The sequence below is a fragment of the Schistocerca serialis genome, chromosome 10 (assembly GCF_023864345.2).
Source record: "Schistocerca serialis cubense isolate TAMUIC-IGC-003099 chromosome 10, iqSchSeri2.2, whole genome shotgun sequence".
In the NCBI taxonomy this organism is placed as follows: domain Eukaryota; kingdom Metazoa; phylum Arthropoda; class Insecta; order Orthoptera; family Acrididae; genus Schistocerca; species Schistocerca serialis.
The window spans coordinates 235,796,058-235,815,227 of record NC_064647.1 but is presented as its reverse complement, the minus strand read 5'-3'; the positions used below and the strand labels follow the sequence as shown (position 1 = coordinate 235,815,227).

At 44.6% G+C, this 19,170-nt stretch overlaps 1 protein-coding gene across 1 annotated transcript in view; it reads left to right on the top strand.

Moving 5' to 3' along the window:
• Positions 1-406: 406 nt before the first annotated feature.
• Positions 407-19,170, top strand: part of LOC126424716 (uncharacterized) — a 79,550-nt gene continuing 60,786 nt past the window's right edge. Inside the window, exon 1 of the mRNA XM_050087438.1 lies at positions 407-832. Coding sequence (XP_049943395.1) covers positions 407-832 — 426 coding nt within the window. The remainder of the gene's footprint in view (positions 833-19,170) is intronic.

Sequence of the window (19,170 nt, the reverse complement as noted above, 5' to 3'; positions counted from 1 at the left end):
CGAACACGGAGCTGTGTGGTATAATATCTGTGACGCATAGAAATGAATTTTGCACTTTGTCGCTGTGAATGGGTGTTCAGTTACCTCCGGAGTTTGGCGTATGGTAATATGAATTTATGTTTTGTTCAGATAAATTTGAAATAATCGAGAGCAAAATAAAAATAATTGCAATCACACTTCGATATCTCGCCTAGAGATCGCTAACGAACACGGAGCTGCGTGGTATAATATCTGTGACGCGGGGCTGCCCCGCTGCCGCTCGTAGCCGCTAGGGGTGCTGGCAGCCGTGCTCCGGGCTCAGTCCATCGCAAGCAGCCGTAGCGTTCGGACGCTCGCGCAGCGCGCAGCCGGTCGCGACTCGGCGTTTCGCGCTCTTCGGTCCCGGCAGAAACAGAGAGCGGCCGCCATGCTGAGCTCGGTGTCGTCGCTGAAGGGCCTGCTGGAGGGGGGGCCGCGCGTCGACAACTGGGCGTGCTGGCTGCACCACGGGCTGACGTTCGCGGCGCTGCTGCTGTGCTCGGTGGTGGTGTCGGCGCGCCAGTACGTGGGCGACCCCATCGACTGCCTGTTCCGCGGCGCCGGCGAGCACCGCACGCTCGACGCCTACTGCTGGGTGCAGTCCACCTTCACGTCGGCGCGCGCCCTCGACCCGGACGAGGAGCGGGCTCACCCCGGGGTGGGGCCCGAGGCTCCGGGGGAGCCGATGCGCCACCACGCCTACTACCGCTGGGTCTGCTACGTGCTGCTCTTCCAGGCCGCCGCCAGCGTCGCGCCGCACTGCCTCTGGAGGGCCTACGAGGGCGGCGCCGCAGCCAGCGCGGCCACCAAAGAGGTCAGTTCCCACCGGAAGCGGTCAGAGTCCGAGGGTCAACGGAAGCGTCCGATTCCACCCGTCTGCTTCTCCATTTACATGATTACTCGGACCCGCGTGTCGCCACTATCAGTGATTGCAGACCGAGCGCCGCCACACGGCAGGTCTAGTCTACTCCCTAGCACTCGCCCCAGTTGTACAGCCGACTTTGCTAGCGATGGTTCACTGACTACATACGCTCTCATTTGCGGAGACGGCAGTTTAGCATAGCCTTCAGCTACGTCATTTGCCACGACCTAGCAAGGCGCCATATTCAGTTACTATGTCTTCTGAACAGATAATATTGTGACTCATGTACCGTCAAGAGTGACATTCATCATTAATGGATTAAACTTAAGTATGAAACTAATTACGTCCGCTTCCTGAATTCTCATTCCTTGTCATGTTCCAGACCTCATGTCAGTATAGTTCTTCCCTCTTCACGCCAGCCTGCGTGAGCTAAAACGCGTGCATTTCGGCCTCCATTAGTAACTCGGTGTTGGCTCTTCTGCCAACACTACAACCATCGTCTGGCGTTGGGTTCCCCCATGTTTCTTGTTTCCACCCCCGTCGCCTTGCACCACAATCATATACATCTACATCTACATGATTACTTTGCAATTCACATTTAAGTGCTTGGCAGAGGGTTCATCGAACCACAATCATACTATCTCTCTACCATTCCACTCCCGCACAGCGCGCGGGACAAACGAACACCTAAACCTTTCTGTTCGAGCTCTGATTTCTCTTATTTTATTTTGATGATCATTCCTACCTATGTAGGATGGGCTCAACAAAATATTTTCGCATTCGGAAGAGAAAGTTGGTGACTGAAATTTCGTAAATAGAACTCACCGCGACGAAAAACGTCTTTGCTTTAATGACTTCCGTCCCTACTCGCGTCTCATATCTGCCACATTCTCTCTCCTGTTACGTGATAATACAAAACGAGCTTCCCTTTTTTGCAACCTTCCGATGTCCTCCGTCAATCCCACCTGGTAAGGATATGTAGTGGTTAATAAAAAAAGAAAAAGAGAAGAAAAGAAAAGGTCGAAAATATGGGAAGAAATGGTGAATAAAAAGGGGTTTTTTGAAATCGTTAATGACCGTGAAAAAGGGAAAGAATGAAATGCAAATCGGACTTCGCATTACAGAAAGTTATCGGACTACGTGATTCGGAAAAGCTATTGTTGGGGTGGTCCTTGTGGCGTTTCTGAGCAAAAGGCAAATCAATTTCCACTATAAAAATTATTTGAAAAAGAACAGAGAATAACAAAATGTAACTGACGGCGGGAAATGGCGTGGATAAGAGTTCATTCTTTGCCATGTTAACGTGTCTTCTTTCGTGCGGCGTCCAGGTCTTCAAAAATCTCGCACTTCATTTCTGCGTGAAAAGTCTGCTCCGAAATCTTGCAATCGTCCAGGAATCACTAATTTATACAAATCAAAATCATCTTGACACTGAATGCAATTTATTTTACGTTGCTACTTTCATACTCCGAATTTCATAACAACTTCCACAAAATGTCTACACATTAATAAGTTTTTTCGTCTTAATCAGATCAAGACTAGCTAATAAGTTTTTTTCGTCTGCATTAAGCTTCCGCTCTCGAGAGACAATAGATGGATAGAAAACAAAAAAAGAGTTACAATTTTAGTATTTTCTTTGCTATCGAGCGCTCATACCGCTGCGACGGTATAATTTATATCTGAGGGAACGAGTGTAGCACGGCGAAATTCCAAGTCCCGCTACAGATCCCACACCGCGCAGCGATATTCTAACAGAGGACGAACGAGTGTACTGTGAGCTGTCTCTTTAGTGAACTTGTTGCATCTTCTAAGTGTCCTGCCAATGAAACGCAACCTTTGGCTCGCCTTCCCCACAATATTATTTATGTGGTCTTTCCAACTGATGTTGTTCGTAATTTTTTCACCCAGGTACTTAGTTGACAGCCTTGAGAATTGTACTATTTATCGAGTAATCGAATTCCAACGGATTTCTTTTGGAACTCATGTGGATCACCTCACACTTTTCGTCATTTAGTGTCAACTGCCACCTGCCACACCATACAGCAATCTTTTCTAAATCGCTTTGCAACTGATACTGGTCTTCGGATGACCTTACTACACGGTAAATTACAGCATCATCTGTGAACAACGTAAGAGAACTGCTCAGATTGTCACGCAGGTCATTTGTATAGATCAGGAACAGCAGAGGTCCCAGGACGCTTCCCTGGGGAACACCTGATATCACTTCAGTTTTACTCGATGATTTGCCGTCTATTACTACGAACTGCGACCTTCCTGACAGGAAATCACGAATCCAGTCGCACAACTGAGACGATACCCCATAGGCCCGCAGCTTGATTAGAAGTCGCTTGTGAGGAACGGTGTCAAAAGCTTTCCAGAACTCTAGAAATTCGGAATCAATTTGAGATCCCCTGAGGATTACGGCCATTACTTCGGGCGAATAAAGAGCTAGCTGCGTAGCACAAGAACGATGTTTTCTGAAACCATGCTGATTACGTATCAATAGATCGTTTCCTTCGAGGTGATTCGTAATGTTTGAATACAGTATATGTTCCAAGACCCTACTGCAAACCGACGTCAATGATATGGGTCTGTAGTTCGATAGATTACTCCTACTACCCTTCTTAAACACTGGTGCGACCTGCGCAATTTTCCGATCTGTAGGTACAGATGTATCGGTGAGCGAGCGGTTTTATATGATTGCTAAGTAGGGAGCTATTTGACCCTTAATTTTTTTGTGGTTTTAGGGGGCACAACTACAGTGGTCATTAGCGCCCAGACTAAGTTATGAATGCACTGCGAGGCACAAGGTTAAAAGAGCAACTAAAAAGGACAACACTATAAAAGGCACATTAACAGGCAAGGGATTAAAAGAAAACGGCATAATCAAATGTCCTTAGACAGGTGTGTCAAGTGGATAAAACGAAGAACGCGAGCAGCTGCTCCTGGGTCATCCGCTAAAATGACATCCAGAGTACATGGCAGGCCAAGATCTACGCGCTGTGTATTAAAATTCGGGCAGGACGTTAAAATGTGGCGGGTTGTTGTTGTTGTGGTCTTCAGTCCTGAGACTCGTTTGATGCAGCTCTCCATGCTACTCTATCCTGTGCAAGCTTCTTCACCTCCCAGTACCTACTGCAGCCTACATCCTTCTGAATCTGCTTTGTGTATTCATCTCTTGGTCTCCCTCTACGATTTTTACCCTCCACGCTGCCCTCCAATGCTAAATTTGTGATCCCCTAATGCCTCAGAACATGTCCTACCAACCGGTCCCTTCTTCTTGTCAAGTTGTGCCACAAACTCCTCCCCAATTCTATTCAATACATCCTCATTAGTTACATGATGTACCCATCTAATCATCAGCATTCTTCTGTACCACCACAGTCCGAAAGCCTCTATTCCCTTCTTGTCCAAACTATTTATCGTCCATGTTTCACTTCCATACATGGCAACACTCCATACAAATACTTTCAGAAACGACTTCCTGACAAATCTATACTCGATGTTAACAAATTTTTCTTCTTCAGAAACGCTTTCCTTGCCATTGCCGGTCTACATTTTATATCCTCTCTACTTCGACCATCATCAGTTATTTTGCTCCCCAAATAGCAAAACTCCTTTACTACTTTAAGTGTCTCATTTCCTAATCTAATTCCCTCAGCATCACCCGACTTCATTCGACTACATACCATGATCCTCGTTTTGCTTTTGTTGATGTTCATCTTATACCCTCCTTTCAAGACACTGACCATTCCGTTCTACTGCTCTTCCAAGTCCTTTGCTGTCTCTGACAGAATTACAATTTCATCAGCGAACCTCAAAGCTTTTATTTCATCTCCATGGATTTTAATACCTACTCCGAATTTTTCTTTTGTTTTCTTTACTGCTTGCTCAATATACAGATTGAATACCATCGGGGATAGGCTACAACCCTGTCTCACTCCCATCCCAACCACTGCTTTCCTTTCATGCCCCTCGACTCTTACAACTGCCGTCTGGTTTCTGTACAAATTGTAAATAGCCTTTCGCTCCCTGTATTTTACCCCTGCCACCTTCAGAATTTGAAAGAGAATATTCCAGTCAACATTGTCAAAAGCTTTCTCTAAGTCTACAAATGCTAAAAACGTAGGTTTACCTTTCCTTAATCTTCCTTCTAAGATAAGGCATAAGGTGAGTATTGCCTCACATGTTCCAGCATTTCTACGGAATCCAAATTGATCTTCCCCGAGGTCAACTTCCACCAGTTTTTCCATTCGTCTGTAAAGAATTCGCGTTAGTATTTTGCAGCCGTGACTTGTTAAACTGATCGGTAATTTTCACATCTGTCAACACCAGCTTTCTTTGGGATTGGAATTATTATATTCTTCTTGAAGTCTGAGGCTATTTCTCCTGTCTCATACATCTTGCTCACCAGATGGTAGAGTTTTGTCAGGACTGGCTCTCCCAAGGCTGTCGTTAGTTTAATGGAATGTTGTCTATTTCCGGGGCCTTGTTTCGACTCAGGTCTTTCAGTGCTCTGTCAAACTCTTCATCTACATCCTCTTCCATTTCCATAATATTGTCCTCAAGTACATCGCCCTTGTATAGACCCTCTATATACTCCTTCCACCTTTCTGCTTTTCCTTGTTTGCTTAGGACTTGGTTTCCATCACAGCTCTTGATATTCATAGAAGTGGTTCTCTTTTCTCCAAAGGTCTCTTTAATTTTCCGGTAGGCAGTATCTATCTTACCCCTAGCGAGATAAGCCTCTACATCCTTACATTTGTCCTCTAGCCATCCCTGCTTAGCAGTTTTGCACTTCCTGTCGATACCATTTTTGAGACGTTTGTATTCCTTTTTGCCTGTTTCACTTACTGCATTTTTATATTTTCTCCTTTCATCAATTAAATTCAATATTTCTTCTGTTACCCAAGGATTTCTACCAGCCCTCGTCTTTTTACCTACTTGATCGTCTGCTGCCTTCACTACTTCATCCCTCAGAGTTACCCATTCTTCTTATGCTGTATTTCTTTCCCCCATTCCTGTCAATTGTCCCCATATGCTCTCCCTGAGACTCTCTACAACCTCTGGTTTAGTCAGTTTATCAAGGTCCCATCTCCTTAAATTCCCACCTTTTTGCTGTTTCTTCAGTTTTAATCTACAGTTCATAACCAATAGATTGTGGTCAGAGTCCACATCTGCCCCTGGAAATGGATTACAATTTAAAACCTGGTTCCTAAATCTCTGTCTTACCATTATATAATCTATCTGATACCTTTTAGTATTAGTAAATGTGGCGTACCGTCAGCAATTGCCCACATGGGTAGAACGGCGCCGGCGCAGCCGTCAGCAGATGGCGATGGCTGAACCGGCAGTGTCCAATTCGTAACCGGGCCAAAACGACCTCCTCCCGCCGAGAAGGGCGTGAAGAGGTCGTCCAAGCCGTGGGGAGAGGTTTGAGGCCCGAAGCTTGTTTTCAGGAAGTGTAGACCAATCGGCATGCACAGCAATAAAATGCGCTGACAAATGACCCACCTAAAATCAGATGAAGGCACTCAACAAGAAACCATCCGAGGCTGAAGGACCGCAGCCTTGGCTGCGGCATCTGCAGTTTCGTTCCCAGGGATACCGACATGGCCAGGACATGGCCAGGAACCGTCGTCCACCAGCTGCTGAAGAGAGCGTTGGATCCGGTGCACGAAAGGGTGAACCGGATACGGATCACTGAGGCTCTTGATGGCGCTCAGGGAATCAGAGCAGACGACATAAGCAGAATGTCGGTGGCGGGGGCTTTCTTTGACCCGTGACGTAATGGTGTCGGGGTGTGTGACGTCCTCACGCCGCGGTGTTGTGTTCTGTAGATGCCATATTGTTGTATTTTATGGTGGCGGTGAGTTTAACGTGTGGTATTGGGTTCGTCTGAGTTTTGGTTTTCATCTTGCTAATGCGGTTTTGAGTTTAGGTACTGTGTGCGGTAATGTGGGTTGTAGAAATTTTTTCAGTTACTAAGGATTTTTTTATTTGTGTGTTGGTGTTTCTATTAGGTCTGATTAGTTTGGTGTTTGTTGTGGGGGAAGAAGTCTAATTTCTTCATTGCTTTTTAGTTAGGTTTGGACATGACCGTGAAGTTCATAAGTGGGTGTTTTAGGAGATTTATGTGTGTGTGTGTGTGGGGGGGGGGGGGGGGGGAGGGGTGGAGGGCGTGTCTGCCTGTGCGTGCGTCTGCTCTCGCATGGTGGCCAACCTACATGGTACTGCCGAAGGCTATTGTCGGTAATTTTTGTAATTTTTGTCTTGGTTTTATTCTATACTAATTGTGACGTTTTGCCTGTCATATATTTACGACAGGTCGGTTGTCTCCTTATTCATGTAGTGAGTATGGGGTATTTGGGTGTTTGAGTTTTGGGCTTTTGGTTCCACATTTTGTAGTTGTAGGTGTTAAAAAAATGGCTCTGAGCACTATGGGACTTAACTTCTGAGGTCATAAGTCCCCTTGAACTTAGAACTACTTAAACCTAACCAACCTAAGGACATCACACACATCCATGCGCCGAGGCAGGATTCGAACCCGTGACCGTAGCGGTCGCGCGGTTCCAGACTGTAGCGCCTAGAACCGCTCGGCCCCTCCAGCCGGCAGTTGTAGGTGTTAGTTTTTTGATATCGATAGCTACGGTTGAGCTATACAGCTCAAGGGAAATGTCTGATTCCGCGTATCGGAGATGTAGGTTTTGGTTTTTTGGTATCGTCAGCTGCAGTTGAGCTGTATACCTGAAACGAAATGTCCGATTCCACTTTTCGGAGAAGTTGTTGTTGTGGCATCGTTAGTTGCTGTTGAGCATGTTAGCTGCTGTTGAGTATGTGCGGTTACACTTTTTGGGATTGTAGATGTTGGTTTTCTGTTATGGATACTTGCGGTTGCATTGTATAGGTCAAGGGAAATGTCCGATTCCTACGGTGTGGTTAGTTTAGGTCTCTCTCAATGGAGAGAAGTCTTCCGAAGTAAGAGTGATTTCAGGTGTGCTGCAGGGGAGTGTTGTAAGACGATTGCTATTCACAATATACATAAATGACCTTGTGGATGACATCGGAAGTTCACTTAGGCTTTTTGCGGATAATGCTGTGGTATATCGACAGGTTGTAACAATGGAAAATTGTACTGAAATGCAGGACGATCTGCAGCGAATTGACCCGTGGTGCAGGGAATCGAAATTGAATCTCAATGTAGACAAGTGTAATGTGCTGTGAATACATAGAAAGAAAGATCCCTTATCATTTAGCTACAATATAGCAGGTCAGCAACTGGAAGCAGTTAATTCCATGAATTATCTGGGAGTACGCATTAGGAGTGATTTAAAATGGAATGACCATATAAAATTGATCGTCGGTAAAGCAGATGCAAGACTGAGATTCATTGGAAGAATCCTAAGGAAATGCAATCCGAAAACAAAGGAAGTACGTTACAGTACGCTTGTTCGCGCACTGCTTGAATACTGCTCAGCAGTGTGGGATCCGTACCAGATAGTGTAGATAGAAGAGATAGAGAAGGTCCAATTGAGAGCAGCGCGCTTCGTTACAGGATCATTTAGTAATCGCGAAAGCGTTACGGAGATGATAGATAAACTCCAGTGGAATACTCTGCAGGAGAGACGCTCAGTAGCTCGGTACGGGCTTTTGTTAAAGTTTCGAGAACATACCTTCACCGACGAGTCAAGCAGTATGTTGCTCCCTCCTATGTATATCTCGCGAAGAGACCATGAGGATAAAATCAGAGAGATTAGAGCCCACACAGGGGCATACCGACAATCCTTCTTTCCACGAACAATACGAGACTGGAATAGAAGGGAGAACCGATAGAGGTACTCAAGGTATTCTCCGCCACACACCGTCAGGTTGCTTGCGGAGTATGGATGTAGATGTAGATGTAGATGTAGATGTAGCGGAATGCTGTAATTTGAATTTTTATGTTAGTTGTCTTAGGACTGTACGGCGTTTTTTTAAATTTGTATATTTAGCTTTTCTCCGCCCTAAACCCGATAATTCCATTTTATTTTTGAAGTAAGACTTTTTTTCATTTTTATTTTTGTTCGCGTTTGTTGGCGTGTGTATGTATTGACGTCATTGTCACCTCCTCCTCCAACCTCTCTCTCTCTCTCTCTCTCTCTCTCTCTCTCTCTCTCTCTCTCTCTCTCATACTCCTACTCCCCTCGCTCTCTGTCCATCTTCTCCTTCCCCCACTGTTCACTCATTTCCTCCACCCTCGCTGTCTGCCTCTTCGTCCCCTCTCTGTCTGAATTTGAGCCTTGTTTGTCGGAGCGGAAATGGAAACCTTGATTGAAAATCAAGGTTTACTTATTGACGAACCCATCCAGATGAAAATGGGCTTTGTCACTAAACCAAACTATGTATTCGCATACTAATTCCCATTATGCCCCGCGACCAACTGTGCAGTTTGAACGCCCTAGCGCAAAATGTTCAGATTATATGAGGATTTTATTTCACGTTGTTGTTGTTGTTGTCTTGAGTCCTGAGACTGGTTTGATGCAGCTCTCCATGCTACTCTATCCTGTGCAAGCTTCTTCATCTCCCAGTACCTACTGCAGCCTACATCCTTCTGAATCTGCTTAGTGTATTTATCTCTTGGTCTCCCTCTACGATTTTTACCCTCCACGCTGCCCTCCAATACTAAATTGGTGATCCCTTGATGCCTCAGAACATGTCCTACCAACCGATCCCTTCTTCTAGTCAAGTTGTGCCACAAGCTCCTCTTCTCCTCAATTCTATTCAATATCTCCTCATTAGTTATGTTATCTACCCTTCTAATCTTCAGCATTCTTCTGTAGCACCACATTTCGAAAGCTTCTATTCCCTTCTTGTCTAAACTATTTATCGTCCACGTTTCACTTCCATACATGGCTACACTCCATACAAATACTTTCAGAAACGACTTCCTGACATTTAAATCTATACTCGATGTTAACAAATTTCTCTTCTTCAGAAACGCTTTCCTTGCCATTTCCAGTCTACATTTTATATCCTCTCTACTTCGACCATCATCAGTTATTTTGCTCCCCAAATACCAAAACTCCTTTACTATTTCAAGTTTCTCATTTCCTACTCTAATTCCCTCAGCTTCACCCGACTTAATTCGACTACATTCCATTATCCTGGTTTTGCTTTTGTTGATGTTCATCTTATACCCTCCTTTCAAGACACTGTCCATTCCGTTCAACTGCTCTTCCAAGTCCTTTGCTGTCTCTGACAGAATTACAATGTCATCGGCGAATATCAAAGTTTTTATTTCTTCTCCATGGATTTTAATACCTACTCCGAATTTTTCTTTTGTTTCCTTTATTGCTTGCTCAATATACAGATTGAATAACATCGGGGAGAGGCTACAACCCTGTCTCACTCCCTTCCCAACCACTGCTTCCCTTTCATACCCCTCGACTCTTATAACTGCCATCTGGTTTCTGTACAAATTGTAAATAGCCTTTCGCTCCCTATATTTTACCCTGGCCACCTTCAGAATTTGAAAGAGAGTATTCCAATCAAAAACTTTCTCTAAGTCTACAAATGCTAGAAACGTAGGTTTGCCTTTCCTTAATCTTTCTTCTAAGGTAAGTCGTAAGGTCAATATTGCCTCACGTGTTCCAACATTTCTACGGAATCCAAGTTGATCTTCTCCGAGGTCGGCTTCCACCAGTTTTTCCATTTGTCTGTAAAGAATTCGCGTTAGTATTTTGCAGCTGTGACTTCTTCTTCTTCTTCTTCTTCGTTTCACCCAACTTTGGGGTACGTTGAATCAATCACTTCTGTGTGTTCTGTGCCTTTCTTTTCGCCCAGTACTGCTTCATTCTTTCTGATCTTGCTTTTCTTTCCTCATCAGAGATGACAATCGTTCTTTTCTTTCTATTTTGGAGCTGGAATCCCTCTTTTCTGTCTTTGCTTATCATTTTTGCGGTCCTGTCTGTGAGCATTTTTTCTGTGATGTGTAGTTCTCTTAAGTCTTTCTCTGTTTGGATAAACCAATTTGGTTTGGATTTTTTATTCCTGAAGTAGTCAAACATTCTTTTTGTAAGTCTATTTGGGTTCATTCTGAGAATGTGCCCATAAAACTCAATTCTTCTTTTCCTCATTGTATCCGAAAGTTTTTCTGTGGTTTTGTAGAGTGTTTCATTTTTGGTATGAATTAGTTTATTGTTATGAAATTTGGGGCCTAAAATTTTTCTCAATATTTTTCTTTCTTTGATCTCTAGCCTTTCAATTGGGCCATGGTTAGTGATAGATAATGTCTCAGCTGCATATAGTGCTTCTGGTTTAATGACAGTGTTGTAATGTTTTATTTTTGAATTCCATGAGAGGGACTTTTTATTATAAGTATTTTTAGTAAGCTGAAAGGCTAGTTCAACTTTGTTTCTTCTTAATTCTATTGCTTTTTTCTCAAGGGCGTTCCAGCTAATCCATTCACCAAGATATTTGAATTCTTTAACAATTTCGATCTTTTGGTCTCTTACTTTAAGATATTTCATTGGCTTTTTTATATTTGTGATTATTTTGGTTTTTTCAAGAGAAATTTTAAGGCCTATTTTCTCTGCTTGTTCCTGTAATTCGAGGATCTGTTCTTTGGCTTCTTCCCATGTTTCAGCTAGTAGGGCCATATCATCTGCAAATGCTAGGCAATTAACCTTGATGCCTTTGTTTTTTGTTCCTAGTCGGATTCCACTATTGATTTTCTTGTTCCATTCTCTTACTATTTTTACTAGGGCACAGTTAAATAACAATGGAGAGAGTCCATCACCTTGTCGTACTCCAGTTTTTATCTCAAATAGGTCTGAGAGTTCTCCCATAAATTTAATTTTGGAGTATGTGTTGGTGATGGTTTCTCTAATTAGGTTTGTAGTTTTATTGTCTAGGTTCAATTCTTTTAATATGGAGATTAGAGATTCCCTGTCTATGGAGTCGTACGCCTTTTGAAAGTCAATGAATGTGATGACATACGCTTTTGCTCTCGATTTTTGGTAGGCCATAAGATTTTTAAGGTTTAGAATTTGTTCTGGGCAGGATCTTCCCTTTCTGAAGCCTGCCTGGTATTCTCCAAGTTGACAATCTAGCTGGGGTTCTGCTCTGTTCAAAAGGACTTTAGACAGTATTTTGTGTTACGTCAAGGAGCGAAATCCCTCTGTAATTGTTGGGGTCTGTTCTGGATCCCCTCTTATGAATTGGGTGAATGAGGGCCATCTTCCATTCATCCGGAATTCTTTCTGTTTTCCATATTTCTTCAAATATGTTTTGGAGAGATTCTATGGCATTTCTATTGACATTTTTCCACAGTTCAGCTGTAATTTGGTTCTCTCCCGAAGCCTTATAGTTTTTGAGATTCAAAATAATTGATTGTAGTTCCTCGACGGTGGGTGGTTCTGAGTTAGGACTTGTTGAAGTTGAGTTGCTGAAATCCATTTTTTCAATTGGTTCTTTACAGTTGAGAAGGTTTCTGAAATATTCCCTCAAAATTTTGCAATTATCCCTGTTGTTGTGTGCAATATTACCATTTTTATCTTGTAATTGGAGTGTCGGTGGGCTGTACTTGGTTATTTTTTGTTTAAAAGTTCTGTAAAAGCTCCTAGTCTTGTTTTTGTTGAAGTCTTCGTTGATCTGCAAAAGGAGTTGATCTTCTTGTGCTTTTTTAATTCTTTTGAGGTTTTTACTCACTAGTTTTCTTACACTCAGGAAATTTTGCCTGTTATATTCATTTTTCTGAGATTGCATCTGTTGCCATGCTTTCTTTCTTTGCGCAATAAGTTTGTCACATTCCTCTGTCCACCATGCGTGTTTTTTGATTTTGGTTATAGGTGCTATTTGTTCAGCTTTGGTTAGTAGGCTTTCCTTCATTTGATCCCAATTTTGGTTCCTTATATCTTGAGTCGCGAGGGGAAACTCCTTCGAATTCATTATCTTTTCTGGATCGTATCTTCTGCTTTTGGGTTTACTGTTTCTATCTTTCCTTTTGGGGATAATTTTGAGTTTTATTTTAGAAAGATAGTGATCAGAATCCAAGTTTGCTCCTCTGAGTACTTTGACATTTTGTATTTCTGTATGGTGTTTCCATTTTATCGCCACATGATCAAGTTGAAATTCACCCAAGTGTGGGTTTGGTGAGGTCCATGTCTTCTGTTTTCTGGGTAGTCTCTTAAAGGCTGTGGATTTCAGGATCAAGCCATGCACTTGGCAGAGTTCTACTAATCTGACTCCATTTTGGTTAGTTCTATTGTGCGCTGGGTAGTTTCCAACAATATTTTTGTATTTCTTCTCTTTTCCTACTAGAGCATTGAAGTCCCCCGTGAGTATGATGTTGTGTTTGTCTGGGATCTTTTGCACCACGTCATCTAGTTGTTCCCAAAAACGTTCCACCTTTTCCTTATTTTTCCTATTGTCTTCATTTATGGGGGCATGTGCATTCACAATTGTGTATACTCTATTAGCAGATTTAAAAGTGAGTGTGGAGAGTCTTTCCGATTGTGATTGAAAGCTGATAAAGGAGTCTAAAATACTTTTATCTATTATAAAGCCCGTTCCGAGGTGGGGTGTGTTTTTCATTATTCTTTTGCCTACCTTTCCTTTGTATATTCTGAAACCTCCGGAATCAAAATTGTTTTCATCTATGTATCGAGTTTCTTGTAGTGATGTTATGAGTATTCTATGATGTTTGAGGGTATCTGTAAGATGTTTTAATTTTCCTGTTTTTAAAAGAGAGTTTACATTGAAAGTAGCTATGTAACTTGTTTTTTTACATTTCAATTTGCTTGATGTCTTATCATGTCCCGATTCATCTCTGTGCAATGCTGCAGACTCCCCAGAATCCGATAGTCTGCTTGCGCACCTTGGTGCGGTGGATTGTCCACCTGGGGTAATTTGTTTCACATTACACTCTTCCATGATTGATAGTATTATGTAAGGGGTGACTCTTCGAGCCACAAATTTACAACCACGGTTGTTAGCCCTGGAGGTTTTTCCCAGCCGCCCCTAACCTGGGGAACAGACGCTGACCAAAGACCGCCCAATGTGAGACAGTCGCCTTTGGATTTCTGGTCCTGTGTTGGTCCATGGGTGGTATTTTATTTCGCACCTACCCTACATATCTGTAGAGCTTTCCCCTTATCCGCCACCTGGGGACGCGCCCGGTAGGGGAACAGGTTCCCCCTCGGGCTGTGACTTATTAAACTGATAGTTCGGTAATTTTCACATCTGTCAACACCTGCTTTCTTTGGGATTGGAATTACACTCCTGGAAATTGAAATAAGAACACCGTGAATTCATTGTCCCAGGAAGGGGAAACTTTATTGACACATTCCTGGGGTCAGATACATCACATGATCACACTGACAGAACCACAGGCACATAGACACAGGCAACAGAGCATGCACAATGTCGGCACTAGTACAGTGTATATCCACCTTTCGCAGCAATGCAGGCTGCTATTCTCCCTGGAGACGATCGTAGAGATGCTGGATGTAGTCCTGTGGAACGGCTTGCCATGCCATTTCCACCTGGCGCCTCAGTTGGACCAGCGTTCGTGCTGGACGTGCAGACCGCGTGAGACGACGCTTCATCCAGTCCCAAACATGCTCAATGGGGGACAGATCCGGAGATCTTGCTGGCCAGGGTAGTTGACTTACACCTTCTAGAGCACGTTGGGTGGCACGGGATACATGCGGACGTGCATTGTCCTGTTGGAACAGCAAGTTCCCTTGCCGGTCTAGGAATGGTAAAACGATGGGTTCGATGACGGTTTGGATGTACCGTGCACTATTCAGTGTCCCCTCGACGATCACCAGTGGTGTACGGCCAGTGTAGGAGATCGCTCCCCACACTATGATGCCGGGTGTTGGCCCTGTGTGCCTCGGTCGTATGCAGTCCTGATTGTGGCGCTCACCTGCACGGCGCCAAACACGCATACGACCATCATTGGCACCAAGGCACAAGCGACTCTCATCGCTGAAGACGACACGTCTCCATTCGTCCCTCCATTCACGCCTGTCGCGACACCACTGGAGGCGGGCTGCACGATGTTGGGGCGTGAGCGGAAGACGGCCTAACGGTGTGCGGGACCGTAGCCCAGCTTCATGGAGACGGTTGCGAATGGTCCTCGCCGATACCCCAGGAGCAACAGTGTCCCTAATTTGCTGGGAAGTGGCGGTGCGGTCCCCTACGGCACTGCGTAGGATCCTACGGTCTTGGCGTGCATCCGTGCGTCGCTGCGGTCCGGTCCCAGGTCGACGGGCACGTGCACCTTCCGCCGACCACTGGCGACAACATCGATGTACTGTGGAGAGCTCACGCCCCACGTGTTGAGCAATTCGGCGGTACGTCCACCCGGCCTCCCGCCTGCCCACTATACGCCCTCGCTCAAAGTCCGTCAACTGCACATACGGTTCACGTCCACGCTGTCGCGGCATGCTACCAGTGTTAAAGACTGCGATGGAGCTCCGTATGCCACGGCAAACTGGCTGACACTGACGGCGGCGGTGCACAAATGCTGTGCAGCTAGCGCCATTCGACGGCCAACACCGCGGTTCCTGGTGTATCCGCTGTGCCGTGCGTGTGATCATTGCTTGTACAGCCCTCTCGCAGTGTCCGGAGCAAGTATGGTGGGTCTGACACACCGGTGTCAATGTGTTCTTTTTTCCATTTCCAGGAGTGTATTATATTCTTCCTGAAGTCTGAGGGTATTTTGCCTGTCTCATACATCTTGCTCACCAGATGGTAGAGTTTTGTCAGGACTGGCTCTCCCAAGGCCATCAGTAGTTCTAATGGAATGTTGTCTACTCCCGGGGCCTTGTTTCGACTCAGGTCTTTCAGTGCTCTGTCAAACTCTTCACGCAGTATCGTATCTCCCATTTCATCTTCCTCCTCTTCCATTTCCATAATATTGTTCTCAAATACATCGCCCTTGTATAGACCCTCTATATACTCCTTCCACCTTTCTGCTTTCCCTTCTTTGCTTAGAACTTGGTTTCCATCACAGCTCTTGATATTCATAGAAGTGGTTCTCTTTTCTCCAAAGGTCTCTTTAATTTTCCTATAGGCAGTATCTATCTTACCCCTTGTGAGATAAGCCTCTACATCATTACATTTGTTCTCTAGCCATCCCTGCTTAGCATTTTTGCACTTCCTGTCGATATCATTTTTGAGACGTTTGTATTCCTTTTTGCCTGCTTCATTTACTGCATTTTTATATTTTCTCCTTTCATCAATCAAATTCAATATTTCTTCTGTTACCCAAGGGTTTATACTAGCCCTCGTGTTTTTACCTATTTGATCCTCTGCTGCCTTCACTATTTCATCCCTCAAAGCTACCCATTCTTCTTCTACTGTATTTCTTTCCCCCATTCATGTCAATTGTTCCCTTATGCTCTCCCTGAAACTTTGTACAACCTCTGGTTTAGTCAGTTTGTCCAGGTCCCATCTTCTTAAATTCCCACTTTTTTGCAGTTTCTTCAGTTGCGTAATCTACAGTTCATAACCAATAGATTGTGGTCAGAGTCCACATCTGCCCCTGGAAATGTCTTACGATTTAAAAGCTGGTTCCTAAATCTCTGTCTTACCATTATATAATCTACCTGATACCTTTTAGTATCTCCAGGATTCTTCCACGTATACTTCTTTCATGATTCTTAATCCAAATGTTAACTATGATTAAGTTATGCTCTGCGCAAAATTCTACCAGATGGATTCCTCTTTCATTTCTTAGCCCCAATTCATATTCACCTAGTACGTTTCCTTCTACTGAATTCCAGTCACCCATGACTATTAAATTTTCGTCTCCCTTCACTACCTGAATAATTTCTTTTATCTCATCATACATTTCATCAATTTCTTCGTCATCAGCAGAGCTAGTTTGCATATAAACTTGTACTACTGTAGTAGGCGTGGTCTTCGTGTCTATCTTGGCCACAATAATGCGTTCACTATGCTGTTTGTAGTAGCTTACCGGCACTCCTATTTTTTTATTCATTATTAAACCTATTCCTGCATTACCCGTATCTGATTTTGTATTTATAACCCTGTATTCACCTGACCAAAAGTCTTGTTCCTCCTGCCACCGAACTTTACTAATTCCCACTATATCTAACTTTAACCTATCCATTTCCCTTTTTAAATTTTCTAACCTACCCGCCCGATTAAGGGATCTGACATTCCACGCTCCGATCCGTAGAACGCCAGTTCAATAATAGTCACCCTGTGTTTAGGGTGTCCAGGTGGAGCGGTCAATTTTATGGGATACGACAAGAACGATCATTCGAAGCAAAAAAGTCTAGTTGACGAGCAATTGTTTTTCTACGCTAGTGTGAAACGCACCTCTTTTACTATAAAACTTTTTCTTGCTTTGGTCGATACAACCTCCTCCCAAAATATGGAAGGGAAAGAGGTTGCAGTAGAAGAGATTTATTTCACAGTATCGAAGATGAAGAAATCATCGTAGCTCTTAAGGTATGCGTTTTAGAGACCATCTTTACTGGACTTCTTTGCTTCCAATGACCGCTCCTGTCATATGCCTTAACATTGACCATTCATCCTGGGACGGCATGTATATTTCGAAAACCACTGTGAAGCGCACGACAGAGGGTGCTTAGCAAGGTATTGCATGTAAAGGTTTCTTCCCGTCCCTGTGGTGTATGCAGCGCGGGCGAATGCCCCCGTGCGTGCTGTAATCTAGGACTGGACGCACAAGCGATTTGCAGCAAGTTTCCTTGGAAGACTGAAATTTCTCATTGTTATATTCCAATGAAACAATGGCTGCCAGTTGCCATACATGGTGCAGGCTGCCGAGGGAGACACACCACTCCACTGACAGGATGGTGCTGTGGTACCCGTAGAGCGTCTTCCAGTGCTAGTGAAACGTGCTCGGCAGGTTAGTATTAAAATCATTCAGATTGACAGTTCTGTGTGTAATAGGCAGCGCCGGGCTTTGTGGCCGAGCGGTTCTAGGCGCTTCAGTCCGGAACCGCGCTGCTGCTACGGTCGCAGGTTCGAATCCTGCCTCGGGCATGGATGTCTGTGAAGTCCTTAGGTTAGTTACGTTTAAGTAGTTCAAAGTGTTAGGGAACTGATAACCGAAGATGTTCAGTCCCATAGTGCTCAGAGCCATTTGAATGCCACGAAAACAGCCCCCAGACCATAACGCTCTCTCCCTTGGCCTGGACCCTTCCAACGATTGTTGGACGGTGTTTGCTTACAGACATTTCACGCCGACCCGCCAATGGCCGTCTGCCTGATTCATCTGAAAAGGCCACCTCTCGCCACTCGCTGGACGTCTGGTTGCGACATTAGCATGGAAATTACAGCCTTCGTTGCCTGAATCAGGGATCTGTCGTGGAAGGCCGTAAGCAGCAACATTCGCGGAACGGTTGTTGAGGAGACACCGCGGGTAGCCCCTTGGTTCATCTGGACAGTCAGTGGCTCAACAGCTTCTCGTCTGTTCGCCCACACACATCTCCACAGACGTCATTCACACCTGTCATCTGTGGGTCGTGGCGCACCATATTTGCCTCGGCGCCGGTTTTGAATGGCATCATTTTGCCAAGCACGGTATACTTCAACCAGGGCGGCACACGAACAGCTTAGCCATTTCTAAAATGTTGGCACCCTTGGCCAGAAAGCCAACGATAACGTCGTTTGGGACGTCATATAAGTCGCTTCGTTTCCGTATTACGACAACGTCTGCACTGTTTTCCTCGTCCCCCAGGGAAGCTTTATATAGCCTCCACTGCCAGTGCTGTCACCTGGCACCTCTGAGTGGTGATTCCACGTTGACGTAGAACATAGGAAGAGGTCACATTGCTGTTAGGGTTCAAATGGTTCGTATGGCAGCGTGCTTCGTTACAGGATCATTTAGTAATCGCGAAAGCGTTACGGAGATGATAGATGTTCAAATGGCTCTGAGCACTATGGGACTCAACTTCTGAAGTCATCAGTCCCCTAGAACGTAGAACCACTTAAACCTAACTAACCTAAGGCCATCACACACATCCATGCCCGAGGCAGGATTCGAACCTGCGACCGTAGCGGTCTCGCGGTTCCAGACTGTAGCGCCTAGAACCGTTCGGCCACACCGGCCAGCAGATGATAGATAGACTCCAGTGGAAGACTCTGCAGGAGAGACGCTCAGTAGCTCGGTACGGGCTTTTGTTGAAGTTTCGAGAACATACTTTCACCGAGGAGTCAAGCAGTATATTGCTCCCTCCTACGTATATCTCGCGAAGAGACCATGAGGATAAAATCTGAGAGATTAGAGCCCACACAGAAGCATACCG